At 43.0% G+C, this 16,509-nt stretch overlaps 2 protein-coding genes across 4 annotated transcripts in view; one reads left to right on the top strand and one right to left on the bottom strand.

Moving 5' to 3' along the window:
• Window positions 1-16,509, top strand: part of gabrb3 (gamma-aminobutyric acid type A receptor subunit beta3) — a 568,810-nt gene that overhangs the window by 125,320 nt on the left and 426,981 nt on the right. The gene's annotated exons all lie outside the window — the stretch shown is intronic.
• The window catches only part of gabra5 (gamma-aminobutyric acid type A receptor subunit alpha5), an 86,276-nt gene that overhangs the window by 50,422 nt on the left and 19,345 nt on the right, over window positions 1-16,509 (bottom strand). The window contains exon 5 of the mRNA XM_068033279.1: window positions 6,393-6,475. Within this exon, the coding sequence (XP_067889380.1) occupies window positions 6,393-6,475 (83 nt within the window). The remainder of the gene's footprint in view (window positions 1-6,392; window positions 6,476-16,509) is intronic.

The raw sequence follows: 16,509 nt of genomic DNA on the forward strand, positions 1-16,509 counted from the left end.
CTAGGTGTTTATTACAGACCTCCAGATGGTCAGCAGGAAATTAAGGAGCAAATATGTGCGCAATTCGCAGAGGTGTGTAAAAATAATAGGGTAATTATATTAGGTAATTTCAACTTTCCCAACATTAATTGGGATAGTCATCGTGTTAAGGGCTTAGATGGAGTGGAGTTCTTAAAATGTATACAGAGAACTTTTTAGCTCAATATGCAGAGGATCCAACAAGGGAGGGTGCAGTGCTGGACCTAATTCTGGGGAATGAAGCCGGACAGTGGTCGATGTGTTGGTGGGGGAACATTTTGGTGATAGCGACCACAACATGGTACAATTTAAGCTTGTTATGGAGAAAGAAATAGACAAGTTGCAAAAAAAGGTTTTGATTGGGGAGTATTGCAGGTTGGTAAAATAAAGCAGGATCTGGCCAAGGTAGACTGGCAAGAGTTACTTATAGAGAAATCTACAGAAGAGCAGTGGAGGGCATTCAAAAAGGAAATGGGGAGGGTACAGGCCCAACATGTTCCCTCTAGGGTAATAGGAGGAGCAACAAGCCCAGAGAATCATGGATGACCAGAAACATTCAGGGTACGATGAGAAGGAAAAGAGAGGCTTTTAGCAAATACAAGGAGAGCAAATCAACGGAAGCATTAGTGGAGTATAGAAAGTGTAGGATGGAGCTTAAGAAAGCAATTAGGAGAGCAAAGAGGGGATATGAGAAAGTTCTAGCTGGTAAAAGTAGGGAAAATCCCAAGATATTCTATAAGTACATCAATGGGAAGAGGATAACCAGGGAAAGAGTAGGACCCATTAGGGACCAAGGGGGAAATCTGTGGGTGGAGCCAGAGGACATTGGGTGTTGAATGAATACTTCACATCTGTCTTCACCCAAGAGAATGAGGATGTAGAGAGAGAGACTGTGAGGTTCTTGAGCAAATTGTCATAGGGAGTGACAAGGTATTGGAGGTTTCTGCAGGCTTAAAAGTGGACAAATCTCCAGGTCCAGACGATTTGTGTCCCAGGATGCTGTGGGAGGCGAGGGTGGAGATTGCAGGGGCTTTGACCCAAATTTTCTATTCCTCTCTGGCCACGGGGGTGGTGCCAGAGGACTGGAGAACAGCTAATGTGGTCCCACTATTTAAGAAAGGTTGTAGCGATAAGCCAGGGAACTACAGACCAGTGAGTCTCACGTCAGTGGTAGGGAAACTATAGGAGAAAATTCTGAAGGAGAGAATCTATCTCCACTAGGAATAGTCAGCATGGCTTTGTCAGAGGGAGGTCATGCCGAACAAATTTGATTGAATATTTTGAGCATGTGACCAGGTGTGTAGATGAGGGTAGTGCAGTTGATGTAGTTTACATGGATTTCAGCAAAGCCTTTGACAAGGTCCCACATGGGAGACTTATCAAGAAAGCAAATACACATGGGATACAAGGTAACTTGATTAGCTGGATTCAAAATTGGCTTAGCTGTGGGAGACAGCGAGTGATGACAGACGGCTATTTTAGTGACTGGAATCCAGTGTCCAGTGGCGTACAACAGGGATCTGTGCTGGGTCCCCTATTATTTGTCATTTATATAAACGACATAGATGACTATGTGGGGGGGTAGGATCAGTAAGTTCGCGGATGACACAACGATTGGCCGAGTGGTTAACAGTGAGGTGGAGTGTCTTAGATTACAGGAAGATATAGATGGAATGGTCAAATGGGCAGAAAAGTGGCAGATGGAATTTAACGTTGAAAAGTGTGCGGTGATACACTTTGGAAGAAGTAATGTGACACGGAAGTATTCAATGAATGGCCTGACACTGGGAAGTTCCGAGGAACAAAGGGACCTTGGCGTGTTTGCCCATAGATCTCTGAAGGCAGAAGGGCAGGTTAATAGGGTGGTGAAAAAGGCATATGGGACACTTGCCTTTATCAATTGAGGCATAGATTACAAAAGCAGGGAGGTCATGTTGGCATTGTATAGAACTTTGGTAAGGCCACAGCTGGAGTACTGTGTGCAATTCTGGTTGCCACATTATAGGAAGGATGTGATTGCACTGGAGGGGGTGCAGAGGCGATTCACCAGGATGGTGCCTGGGATGGAACATTTAAGCTATGAAGAGAGATTGGATAGGCTTGGGTTGTTTTCGCTGGAGCAGAGAAGACTGAGGGGTGAACTGATCGAGGTGTACAGGATTATGAGGGGCATGGACAGGGTGGAAAGGGAGCAGCTGTTCCCCTTAGTTGAAGTTACGAGGGGACACAAGTTTAAGGTGAGGGGCAGGAGGTTTAAGGGGGATTTGAGGAAGAACTTTTTTACCCAGAGGGTGGTGACGGTCTGCAATGCCCTGCCTGGGAGGGTGGTAGATGCGGGATGCCTCACTTCCTTTAAAAAGTACCTGGATGAGCACTTGGCACGTCATAACATTCAAGGCTATGGGCCAAGTGCTGGCAAATGGGATTAGGTAGACAGGTCAGGTGTCTTTATCTGCATCGGTGCAGACTCGATGGGCCGAAGGGCCTCTTCTGCACTGTATTATTCTGTGATTCTGTTATTCCTCTCTCTCTTCCAAAAACGCTTGTGCTTAAAACAAATACAAAAAATGCATAGCAGGTCAGTCAGCTTCTAAATAAGAGAGATAGATTATTATTTCAAGCCACCAGACCAGTGTCATCGAAATGTTCGCCTGATTATTTTCGATGCTGCTTGACCTTGCTATGCATTTCTATCAGTTTCCTTTATTTTCTTTCAATATTTACAATTTTCTTTTAATCTACAACCCAGTTGCTTTTTAACTCACATCGGCGTGAATGAATTGAGTCACATGACACCAGGCATCAATGTTGCAGCCAATATTACAACTATTGTGCGTCTGGATATTGTATTACAACACTGGGAATAAGGTTAAACATTTTGTCTGCCGGCCTTTACCAACAGACCTATAAATGAGCTCAATTTTAAAGGCATACAGTCAGGTTTAGTATTTTCACCAGTGCACGGGCACATAAGCTGAACTGACTCTTCAGTGCACTGCGGCATTGTGGAAAGTGACACCTCTCAGATGTGACATTAAACCAGGTTCAGATGGATGGCAAAGATTACATGTAACTTTTTCCAAGAAGAACAGGAAGTTAGCTCTCATGTTGTTTTGGATAGGCTGGTCAGTCTGACCTCGGTGCTGGGTAAATTATTAGAATCAACTCTGAGGGACAGGATAAACTGCCACTTAGAAAGACACAGACTGATCAGGGATAGTCAGCATGGATTTGTTAAAGGAAGGTCATGTCTTACTAACTTAATTGAATTCTTTAAGGAAGTAATAAGGAGGAAAGTGCAGTGGATGTGGTCTACATGGATTTTAGTAAGGCATTTGACAAGGTGCCGCTTGGCAGACTGGTCAGTAAAATGAAAGCCTATGGGATACAGGGGAATGTGGCAGGTTGGATCCAAAATTGAATCAGTGACAAGAAGCTAAGGGTAGTAGTCGACAGATGTTTTTGTAAATGGAAAGCAGTTTCCAATGGCATTCCACAGGGCTCAGTGTTGGGTCCCTTGCAGTTTGTGATATATATTAATGATTTGGACTTAAATGTGGGAGGCATGATTGGGAAATTTGCAGATGACACAAAAGTTGGTCGTGTAGTTGATAGTGAAGAGGATGGCTGCAGACTCCAGAATGATATCAATGGTTTGGTTGAGTGGGCGGAAAAGTGGAAAATAGAATTCAATCCGGAGAAGTGTGAGGTAATACACTTGGGGAGGGCAAATAAAGTGAGGGAATACACAATAAACGGGAGGATATTGAGAGGGGTAGAAGAAGTGAGAGACCTTGGAGTGCATGTCCACAGGTCCTTGAAGGTGGCAAGACAGATAGATAGCGTGGTGAAGAAGGCATATGGAATGCTTTCCTTTATTAGCCGAGGTGTAGAATACAAAAGCGGGGATGTAATGCTGGAACTGTATAAAACACTGGTGCGGCCACAGTTGGAGTATTGCGTACAGTTCTGGTCACCACATTACAGGAAAGACATAATTGTTCTGGAGAGTACAGAGGGGATTTACAAGAATGTTGCCAGGGCTTGAAAGTTGCAGCTGTGAGGAAAGATTGGATAGGCTAGGGTTGTTTTCCTTAGAACAGAGGAGGCTGAGGGGTGACTTAATTGAGGTGTACAAAATTATGAAGGCCTAGATAGAGTAGACAGGAAGGACCTGTTTCCCCTAGCAGAGAGGTCAATTACCAGGGGGCACAGATGTAAGGTGACTGGTAGAAGAATTAGAGGGGACATGAGGAGAAACTTTTTCACCCAGAGGGTGGTGGGTGTCTGGAATTCACTGCCAGGAACGGTGGTGGAGGCAGAAATCCTCAATTCTTTTAAAAGGTACCTGGACATGCACCTGAAGTGCTGTAACCTGCAGGTGCTGGAAGGTGGAATTAGATTGGGCGGTTTAGTGTTTTTCGGCTGACATGGACATGATGGGCTGAATGGCCTCCTTCTGTGCTGTAATTTTTCTATGGTTCTAGCAGCACCACAACAGGTCATTGATCTCATTTACTATGTGGAACCTTGCTTTATGCAAACTACTGTCACATTTACCTATGACACAACAGTGACTACACTTCAAAAAAAGTAATTCATTGACTATGAATCATTTTAGAATATCCTAAGGATGTGTAAGGCATATAAAGAGCACAAGAAATAGAAGAACATAAGAAATAGGATCAGGAGTAGGACATATGGCCCATCAAGCCTTCTCAGCCATTCAAATATAGGCCCATTCTACTTAATTTCTCCTCATGGGATAGCCTCTCATCTCAGGAAACAATCTAGTGAACGTCTGTTGCAATCTCCCAAAGGTTTCCTTAGGTAAGCAGACCAAAACTGTACACAATACTCCAGGTGTGGTCTCACCAAAGCCCTGTATAAATGCAGAAGGACATCTTTACTCTTATGCTCCAACCCCCTTGCAATAAATGCTAACATACCTTCCCAATTGCTTGCTGCACCTACATATTAACTTGCTATGATTCACACATATCTCTCTGAATACTAACATTTATTAGTCTTTCACCTTTTGAAAAATTCTGCTTTTCCAATCTTCCTGCCAAAGTGGATAATTTCAGTTTCCCATATTATACTATATCTGCCACTTCTTGCCCAATCACTTCGAGAGTCTAAAGCCCTTTGTAGCCTCTTTGCATCCTCCTGACAGCTTACTTTCCCACCTAGCTTTGTATTGTTAGCAAACTTGCATATATTACATTCGATCCCCTCATCTAAATCATCGATATAGATTGTAAATAGCTGAGGCCTAAGCACTGATCCTTGTGGTACTCCACCAGTAACAGCATGCCATCCCAAAATGACCCATTTATTCCTACTCCCTGTTTTCTGTCTGTTAACCAATCCTCTATCCAGGCTAAAATACAATCCCAATCCCTTGAGCCCTAATCTTGTGTAACTACCTCTTGTGTGGCACTTTATCAAATGCCTTCTGTAAATCCAAATATACTGCATCTACTGGTTCCTCCTTATCTACCCTGCCAGTTACACCCTCAAAAAACTTCAATGGATTTGTCAAATATGATTTCCATTTCCAAAGATAGTGTTGACTCTGCCTAACCATATTGCAATTTTCCAAGTGCCCTGTCACCATGTCCTTAATAATAGATTCTAACACTGATGTCAGGTGAACTGGCCTATAGTTCCTATTTTCTCTGGTCCCAGCCCAGTTTAGGTGGAGTTCGTCCCAACAGAGCTGCTCCGTCTTTCCCCAGAATTGGTGTTGTTGCCCCATGAATTGAAACCCCTGCATCCCACACTATTCTTTCAACAACACATTTAAACCTGTGATCTGTTTTTCCCTATGCCAATTTGCACATGGCTCAGGTAGATTATTGGTAGCCTAGCTCCTTAAATTCCCTCTGGATAACCTCATACTTAGTTCTATTTAAGTCACTGATTCCGATGTGGACCACAACTACTGGACCCTCCCCCACCACTCCAAGTTTTCCACTAGCCCCAAGGAGACATCCTTAATTCTGGCACCAAGCAGACAACACAGCTTTTGGGACTCCTGGTCGCACTGCAGGGAACAGTATCCCACTGACGATACTATCCCCTATCCCTACCATGTTCCTTTTCATTCACCCCATTTGAGTGGCCTCCTGTGTACTGTGGTCCATTTAAACTGGATACACATTAAGTTCTTGCCCCTTCCTGGATGAGTCACTGTGTTGGTGACAAATGAAAAAGAAAATTTATGGGATGAACTACACACAGGAGGACGGCCTCACTCTACTTTGGGTCATGAAGTTATCGTTCCCCTTTTAAAGCAGTTGCCATTCTGCTTCTGATGCTAGAACATTTTATTCAGTTCTGTTGACAATTATAATTTCAATCACACTTACAGCTTCCAAATTTAAGCGGGCAAGCATGAACATCCATAGGAAAGTCCTCGAGTTGCATAGGGCACTCAGCAGAAATGGTTAGCCTGTAAAACAGAACATACAACCCCAATAATGTTCCATCTATTCTAGAGATTTCTCACAGTTACTTGATGAAGGTAGTGGTTAATAATATACTATCAGTAAATCGCTTATAAATTTATCTATATTGGGATTCAGCTTTTACTGATCAGATGATCTCCAATATAAACTAGCATGGTTAATACAGTAATTACAAACCAATAGGTTGTAGTTTCCTCAAAGTTTTGATTTGTGATGAATGATTAATGAGGTTTTAAGATCGGTTCGGGAACCGAGCAAAAATGAAAATGAGAACCAAATGCTTTAATTAACTGAAGATTCTCATTATCTGCATTGAATTTCCTGGGTCATTTTTGATAGCTTTCCAGATGATCCACTTGAGATTTATTCCTATGTAACACTACTTTTGTTTTTATGTTGACTATTATGAATTTTGAATCTAGTTCTTTCTGCAGGTGAATGAAAATTTTAAATGTAAACTTTTACAAATGAGTTGCCAAGGAAGGTTGGCAGGGAAAATATGGATTATATCAGAGTTGGGCTGATCCTGCACTCCCAGCAGGGAAACCGCAATGGCAGAGAGCGTGGGATGGAGACAGGGCTACAACATTGTCCGCCCCCAAATTTCTGGCCTATGCTCCCTTTGAGTGCAGGATCATAAAATCTACTATTGTAATAATATACGGCCTTGGAGTTTCTGCTCATTGTATTGCTTTGATTCAATATAAATCTGTGTAATCAGTGCAAAGGTTGTGGAATTATCATCACAAATTACATTCGGCGCAAATCGAATTTTTGTGCCAGGTTAAAAAAAGCTTCACGCTAGAATTACACATCAGCCACAAAACTGACCATATCCCCAGGATGAAATAATTACCAATGGAAGTTTTTGCTCTAAAGGTTAATCTGGTTCTTTTTGGTGCAGGGGCACGTTTTAAAAGCGTTTGAATTTTTCTTTAATTTACTAAGAAACTGACTACTGTCACAGAATCACAGAATTGTTACATCACAGGAGGAGACCATTCGGCCCATCGTGTCTGCACCAGCTCTCCGAGCGAGCAATTCACTTAGTGCCATTCGCCCCGCTTCTCCCCATAACCCTGTACATTCTTCCTTTTCAAGTAACTATCTAATTCCCTTTTGAATGCCTCAATTGAACCTGCCTCCACTGCACTCACTGGCAGTGCATTCCAGATTCTAAGTACTCGCTGCGTGAAAAATATTTTCATTGCTTCTTTTGCCAATTACATTAAATCTGTGCCCTCTCATTCATGATCCTTTCACGAGTGGGAACAGTTTACCCTATCTACACTGTCCGGACCCCTCATGTCACCCCAATGTAAGTAAGAAATGGCTCTGTATATGTTTTAAAAGTCATTTTTAGTCATTTAAAATCAGGTTACTTGTGGTGAATTGACACTGATTTAAAATGCTTATTTTTGGATTTGCTGGACTATATGATGCACTTTTTTCTGGAAAAACATCGCCTAAAATTGTCATGCATCTTATGGTCTGTAGGTTACACCCAAATATTTCCTAAATATTTCCTTTCAAAATCCTGATGCATCTTATGGTCCGGTACATCTTATAGTCCGGCAAATACGGTAATTTTACTCTCTACTGACCCCAATAGGGAGTGAAATTGGACAGGGTGCAAAGGAGGCACTGGACTGTATCCTGAAAGTTCCCTGCCAGACAGGGTAGGTCACAATTACTCCCAGAATGTTTGTATTTGAATTGAATGCCTTTCCCCATCCCTCGCCAATATCCCCTATAGCCCCTCCCTCAAACATATAGTTGATGACAATCAGATGAATTGAGGTGGAACCTTTTTGTGTGAGCAATGCTAATTTTAACCTCTTGTGTACCTTGTTGGAATTAAAGAAACACATAAGCTAAATGTTAAACAAAAATGTTTCATTTTTGGCCCAATCACTATTGTTACAGCCAGGTCAGAAAGGGGTCTAGGGTTCCCTCTCAGCCTTTACCTGGTCTTACCGTAACAGGGTTTAATTTTAAACACACTGTGTTTTTAGCTCCCCCTTAGTAAATCCTTGTTCACCACTTTCCAATTGTAAGGCAAAGAAACCAGCCAAACAGGTTTTCTTAGGTTTAACGAGGAAAAGTTGAAATTTATTAAATTTAAACTCTAATTTGGTTAATGCCGATGGATACACGACAGAAAAGAGCAGAAGAAATAAAGTGAAAAAGTTTGAGGCAATATCTGAAGATGGTTTTTGGTTACTGTTCTTTGAGCTCACTGTAGAGTCCTTAATTGTAGGTTGATCTTGCTTTTCGTTGGGGCCCAGTATTCTTCTTAATCCTTGTTCGATGTAGGCGACTTTTCTCTCTTGAGGTTCACGTCTTCAGTGGATTTGGAGTTCCATGAGAAAGAGATGGGAGCAGACAGGAGAGGATGTGGCGAGCCAGACAGGAGAGGTCTTTATAGTCCAGGAGCAAACAGTCTCTCTGTCTCAAACTGTCTATACAATTCAGAAAAACTCAGGTTGCCCAGCAGGTTAGTCATGTGACTGGCTGGTTTGACCACAACTGTTTGTGGATTTGGCCATCTTAGCAGTCATCCTGGAATGTGAGCTTCCTCACCTTCGAGGTCTGGTGATCAAAATGCATTGTGGGTTGAATGTGTCAGGGAATGGGCCTTTGTCTCCACAAGCACTGTCTGTTAGTATGCAAATGTTTTTCCCAGCCACGGCTGATCTGTTTAACAAGTCATTTCCTCGCTCCAGCACCAGTTTAAAATCAATGTTCATAGGACAAAATTAATATACCTCATTCTTGGCAGGTTGGGGTCTGCATGACTCTATGAAGTGATTCAATCCCGCTTTGAGATTTTAAAAAACGATTGAGTAGGTTTTCAGCTCGCCTTGTGGGGCGAACACTGGTGCTGACCATTATCGAAACTGTCCAATTTACAGTTATATCAAAATGATCAGCAAAGTAAGTTTTATGCCCAGGAGGCAAGTTGAGAACTTACCTCCACATGTTGTTGATCATTGTAGTAACTAGCTAGCAATTATATAATTGACACTGTATGATGTAATATTCAGTTTCTCCCATCCATAGTGCTCCAGACCATCTGGTTATTATCACTGTCGCACAATGTTTGTGGGAGTTTGCTGTATGCAAATTAGCTGCCACATTTCCTACATTACACCATTGACTCCACTTCAAAAAAGTGCTTCATTGGCTGTAAAGTGCTTTGGGATACCCTGAGAATGTGAAAGGTGCTATATGAATAGAAGTCTTTCCAACAAAACCTCCAGAGCCAGTGGAGTTGAGTAGAGTCTTGCAGCTAAGGCTTTCATTTTACTGCAGGTACAGGTACCAGTTTGGTGCCTGCTGTGAATGATGCAGGCTGGTAGATAGAGTCATAGAGAGATACAGCACTGAAACAGGCCCTTTGGCCCACCGAGTCTGTGCCGACCATCAACCACCCATTTATACTAATCCTACATTAATCCCATATTCCCTACCACATCCCCACAATTCTCCTACCACCTACCTACATTAGGAGCAAGTTACAATGGCGAATTTACCTATCAACCTGTAAATCTTTGGCTGTGGGAGGAAACCTGAGCACCCGGTGGAAACCCATGCAGTCACAGGGAGAACTTGCAAACTCAGCACAGACAGTACCCAGAACCGAACCCGGGTCGCTGGAGCTGTGGTGCTAACCACTGTGCCACTGTACTGCCCCAATCTGAGGTATACCACTAGCTTCACATTGCCTTTTGGCCCAAAGAAAACTGAGCTCTGCTCACCAGGAACCAAAAGCTGCTTACATTTTAATGTGAATAAAGGCTGTCCTGTCTCGCTTAATATCAAAAAAATCTCAGACTGGATTTTAACAGTTTTCAGGCAGTCCAATAGACCACCTAGGCACTTTGCAAACTTGACTTTGAACCAATTGCCTTGACACTGCCATTGGTGTGAAGCCCTAATGATGTGAAACTACCTCCCTGCAGGGCATCTCACACCAGTGCAGTTTGGGCATCTTGACATCTGAAATGTAATATCCCAGTTTGTGTTTCTGTAAAACTGAAAACAATTCACATTCATCAGCTGTGTAATGTAATTGGACAGTCAGAAAGTGCATTGAGAACATTAGATCAGAATGAGAGGTTATTGTTAAATTTGATCGATAGGAATACAGCGTTGAAGAGAGAAGAATGAAGTAGAATTGGGCCGCTGCGATGTGGGGGGAGTGGGGGGGTGGTGGTGGAGGGAGTCAGATCAGGGGTCAGGAGTGGCTATCAGGTCCTTTAATTTGGGGTTGGGAGGAATATGCCTGCTCCTCCTGGCTCCACATTCAGCAAAGTTACTTACCTTCTCGGTTGACTGACGTTCCGTAGGATTGGTTTGCCCTGATGGTGCTAGCTGCCTCAGGGAAAACTAATGTTGCAGCAGGGACCTCAAGCAGATGTTAGGCCCCTTCTTTGCATATGTAAAGTGCCTAACTCCTGGTTCAGACATCGGTAAATGACGCTTCTTGTTTGACCTTACCCAAATGGCGGGCTGTGCACTTCCCATCAGAAGTGTGCACGCGCTTCCTGTTTGCAATTTTGGAGTCTTAGTAGGCCAAGTAATGCCTGAAAAAAGCACTAGGCTACCATACCACCATCTTACAAAAGACCTTGCCTCAACCTCTACATCTGACCACTACATTTCCAATCCCATCTATATCTTCTCCCTTCCCACCATAAAGATGTCATCATCTCCATACTCTTCTCTGTGTGCAACACAGTGGCGCAGTGGTTAGCACCGCAGCCTTACAGCTCCAGGGACCCGGGTTCAATTCTGGGTACTGTCTGTGTGGAGTTTGCAAGTTCTCCCTGTGTCTGTGTGGGTTTCCTCCGGGTGTTCCGGTTTCCTCCCACCGCCAAAGACTTGCAGGTGATAGGTAAATTGGCTGTTATAAATTGCCCCGAGTGTAGGTAGGTGGTAGGGCATATGGGATTACTGTAGGGTTAGTATGGATGGGTGGTTGTTGGTCGGCACAGCCTCGGTGGGCCGAAGGGCCTGTTTCAGTGCTGTATCTCTAAATAAAATAAAAATAAAAAAAACTTTAAAAAAATTTTCAAAAAAACTCACCAAGCTCTCATTCACATCACCTGATGAAGGCAACTTCCCAACCTTCCTGCCACCATTCACTGATCTGATCACCTTCTTCCATTGCCCATCGATAGTTCTCCTAGGGGCCTTGTAGTGTTCACTTCCAAAGAATGCCCACTCCTGCCTCACTTCCACTGCCCTGTCAGAGAACCTCAAGGCTTTCTGCCCTTGTGCAGACCTGTCAGCCATTCTGGATTTTCGGAATTTCTTTCTTTTCCGGGAATGATAATGATAGTACCTGGCACTTAAAGCTGCTGTGGACCCTTATAATCCTAATGCAGCAAGACATTTCCCACCATCTAAGGGATAAGGTCCCAAGCAAAAACATTTCACATGCATGGAGCACCAGCTGAACACATTAAGGAGCCTAATCACACTGTAACATTACTGAATTTCTCCATGGAATTTTCTATTGTGCCTTTTAACATTTGTTAAAAGTTTTAACTTTGCATCCTCACTGAGGTTCAGAAACCTTGGCTTTAACTAAATATTTTTACCGAAGAATAGTTTCCAACCACATTTGTGCACGTATAATTTGTAGAACGTAGTAGCGTGCAAACTGTGCATTTTAAGTTATTTGCAGGATTTCTTAGTGTAGAATTTGTTACTCAGCAGTTGTGAGGGTGTCAGCTCTCATCCTGTGAAGAATTAAGAATTTATTTGTCTTTTTCCAAAAGACTTTCAGACAAACTGGAAAATGAATTTGCAGCGCTTTTATGTCAGGCAAATTATGACATTTATTTAAATTTATTAACAGTTGCTATTTTTCTATTATGAACTGCCCAAAGACACAGAGCATCTGTGACCAGCAACATAAGTGATCAGTAGCACGTGTGATGGAAGTGTCTTTGTTGATGGTTAGAAAAGAAAATGAATAGGGATAAAAATTAGACTGGACGTGTTGCTGGTGTGCAGTCTGTGATTGGACCAATAGGGCAGGGACCAACACAAAATTGGGCCTCAGACCTCAACTAAACACTCTGGGCGAGCTGCTGCTGCCTGTTGTGCCTCCACAGGCAGTGTGGTTGACAGGGGTATTGTGCATCCAGGAAGCTGGGCGCCCAGAGGCAAGCCCCAGGGATAAAAGCAAAAAATGCTGGAAATACTCCGCAAGTCTGGCAGGATCTGTGGAGAGAGAAACAGTTAACATTTCAGATCAATGTCCTCTCATCAGAGGAAAGTCTCAGGGTCTGGGATCAGGGAGCCATTGGAAAGAAGGTTCGTCACTGAGGAATATCCCAGGATTTAGAAGGAGAGAAGCAGAGTCTGAGGAGAAAGGTTCTGATGTCCGGCAAACTGAGGAGCAGATTTTGGGGAATTGGGGGAGCAGTGTTATAATGTGAGACTGACTCAAAGAGCTAAATTATGAGGACAGGTTGCATAACATTGTCTTGTATTCCCTTGAGTTTAGAAGTCTGGACGGGGTGATCTAATCACCATTTAAAATGATAAAGAGACTCAATCGGGTAGATACAGAGAAACTATGGCTGGAATTATCCGGGGCCCTTTTTGGCCATGGGCTGGGAGGCGGGAAGGCTGGCAAAATGGTGCAGGAAGACATCAGGGGATGGGCCTTCCTGCTGCCATGACACTTTGCCAGCGGCGAGAAAAATGGTCGATCGTCTGCCCAGCAGGAGGCCAATTGAGGCAATTAGGTTCCCAATTAAGGGCCACCTTCCACCTCTGCGGGCATTTTGCCAACATCAGGGGGTGCCTGCCGCCACATGGGGAGATTGGCAAGTGAAACCTGATAGCCTCCTAGTGGGCTACGTGGGGGCGGGCTCTCCTTTATGGGCACTCCATGGCTTACAGAGGACCCCCGGTGCCAACTGCCGCCCCTCACGGCAATGACGCCGCCAGAGCTCAGCATCCCCCACCTCTCCTGATCGTCAGGGCCTGCTGCCAGGCCTCACCATCCCCCAACCCCACTTACCTGTCTTCAAAGGTGCCCGACCATTGACATGCCCTCACCCTGCAGCTGCAGCCTCAGCAATGGCCACTGCTGGAGGTGGCGCTGCTGAGGCTACTGAGCTGCCGGCCCTCCGATTTGGCAAAATGCCTCCCTGGGTCTCTCCGTCCACAGAAGCGGGGTAGCCTCCCACTTTTGGCCCTGGTGGCGGGACATCTGCCCTCCACAAAATCCAACCCAACTTCCTCAGGTTGGGGAATGCAGAACAAGGAGATACAATTATAAAATTGGAGCTGGGCCATTCAGCAGTGAAATCAGGAAATACTTTTTCACACCGAGTAGTGAAAATCTGGAATTCTCTCTCCTAACAGGTTGTGGATGCACAGTCATTTGCAATTTCCAGACTGAGATTGCTAGATTTTGATGAGGTAAGAGTATCAAGGGATATGGGCCAAAAGGAACGTCAATGAAGTCAATGTAGATCAACCATGATTTAATTGGCGAAACAGGCTTGAGGGGCTGAAAGGCCTGTCCCAATGTCCTTGTGTTCCTATCTAAACTGTTCAGTTGGATATAAACTACCCATCTTTGCTGATACTGTTCTGAAGTCATTTAAACCACTTCACTGATTCAGTGGCTTATAATTCACTGCTGGTATACATTGTTCTGTATTTTGACATGAGGTAATAGCTGTTTAATACTGAAAAGATGCGTAACAAGACTACTAATAACAATAGTGTTAAATACATAATTGTCTTGAAAAGTGTTGTAACATATCAATTAGGGGCGGCACAGTGGCGCAGTGGTTAGCACTGCAGCCTCACAGCTCCAGCAACCCGGGTTTGGTTCTGGGTACTGCCCGTGTGGAGTTTGCAAGTTCTGCCTGTGACTGTGTGGGTTTTCACCGGGTGCTCTGGTTTCCTCCCACAGCCAAAGACTTGCAGGTTAATAGGTAAATTGGCCATTGTAAATTGCCCCTAGTGTAGGTAGGTGGTAGGATGTGAAAGGGAATATGGGATTAATGTAGGATTAGTATAAATGGGTGGTTGTTGGTCAGCACAGACTCGATGGGCCAAAGGGCCTGTTTCAGTGCTGTATCTCTCTATGACTCTATAAAGAACATAAAAACAACTAGGAAAAAATTCCAAATAAGCTTGTTATTTTCTCACAGACCACCAACCTAAAACATTCCTCAATCCCTAGCCTCTCCAGAAAGGTATCCAACTGTCCCTCAGGTGTTTATCATTTCACTGGCCTCCGCTGGTAGCATTCCTTAGCGCTAGTAACCTTTAGATGAAAGAAGTTCCCTATGTCTTCCCTTCTTACTCCACATACCCTCTCATGTCTCTTGATATTCAAAGTCTTCACCATAGGAGGCAAACTGCCAGAATCACTTTTATCAATTCTCTGCATAATCTTTAAATGTTCAATTCAAAAAAAATGTACAGAAGTACATTTCCCTCTTGTATTCCATGAAGAGTTGACAATATTTTTGGATGTTTCTGAATATTTCATCCAGGAGTGATGCATTGTTTATGTGCAGTGGTTTATTACCACAAGCCCTAAAAACAGTAACATTTCAGGCATCCAAAAGTGTTGCCACTTTCTTCATCTCGCACACGTTACTGTTAATCTTTGTAATCCCCATATTTGAGAATATTTACCCAATTGTGAGATGATTCCTTGATATTTCCAAATGTCTTCAAATGTGGACATTATCCCTCTGAGTCACATAGACTTTAGCGTGCTACTGATGCCTTATGCATGATGCTACCTGTGATTTTAATCTGTTCGATCCAGTTCTCACATAGCAATCCGCCGTTCTTTTTAAGAAACCCTTTAGCAAGCCTTGACACTCTTTCCTTGCAAGGATAGAGGATTGTAATTATAAAGACAGGTTCAAAAGAGTAGGGTTTACTTCAATGAAACAAAAAAAATGAACTTTGTTCATGCATGTATATTGCCCCTGTATTACTGCAGCCTGATAAAATAAGGTCACAATTTTTTGTTTTCTTAAAGTAATATTAATGACACATATTGCTCACATTCTAACTTACAATGTTCACCTGAAATGTCCAGGAAATACTTTTTTTCAGATATTTTATGAAAGGAAGGTTAACCTGTTACTAGATTCTGACAGTTTTAATTATATTGGGCCATAATTTGGTTCAGGAATGAATCTAACGACATCTGCAGTTAGTTAAACTTGCCGCTGCGCATTCTAATTTTTTGCTTAGCAGGTTGTTGGAAGTACAAGATGATAATGGCACAGTTAGGGAAAGCAGGCATCTGGGATCTGGGTGAAGAGGGCAAACAACTGTGAATGTCCTTAACCAAGGACTGAAAAAAAAAGCATTAGAATGGGTGAATTGAATGTCAAATCAGGTACAAAGAGAAATAGAAAGGGACAGAAAGATTGGATTAAGAGACAGAAACAAAAGACAGAAAGGAAAAGGAAAAAAAATTAATGACATTTTTAAAATCTCCAACAATTATTAAAAAGTGAAGGAATGAGACTCCACACTTGTAATAGTTAATTATCAGTGCCTAAAAGGTGGTTTGGCAGTAATTAATACTTAACACATTATTAAAAAAGTATTTAGACTGGAAATACCCTGAGTTAACGTTCTAATGTGAGTTTAGCTCATTATCTACTGTGCAAATCCAACAACTTAATGCTGTTCATAGCATTTCAACGGTAATGCAGCCAATGAGATGTCCTTTTTACAAAGCTAAGAGGGACTGGTGCAACTCGGACAGCATTTTTGGATTTCAGCATTTAACTGCACCAATGCCCTAGCTTTAATTTGCGGTGGTAATAATGAATAAAGGTGAGCGCTATTAGCCTCAACGTTATTTTGGCCAAAAATTGGGGGCCAATGATGTTTTATAGCAAGGTGCACTGTTGCTTATGTATATGTTGCATTCTGCCACCTAGTGACATTTTCAGACACCTGCAGTCATCTCGATTCTGACATAAGGTACTATTTATAGAGA

This window comes from Heterodontus francisci, chromosome 6 (genome assembly GCF_036365525.1).
Source record: "Heterodontus francisci isolate sHetFra1 chromosome 6, sHetFra1.hap1, whole genome shotgun sequence".
NCBI classification, from domain to species: Eukaryota; Metazoa; Chordata; class Chondrichthyes; order Heterodontiformes; family Heterodontidae; genus Heterodontus; species Heterodontus francisci.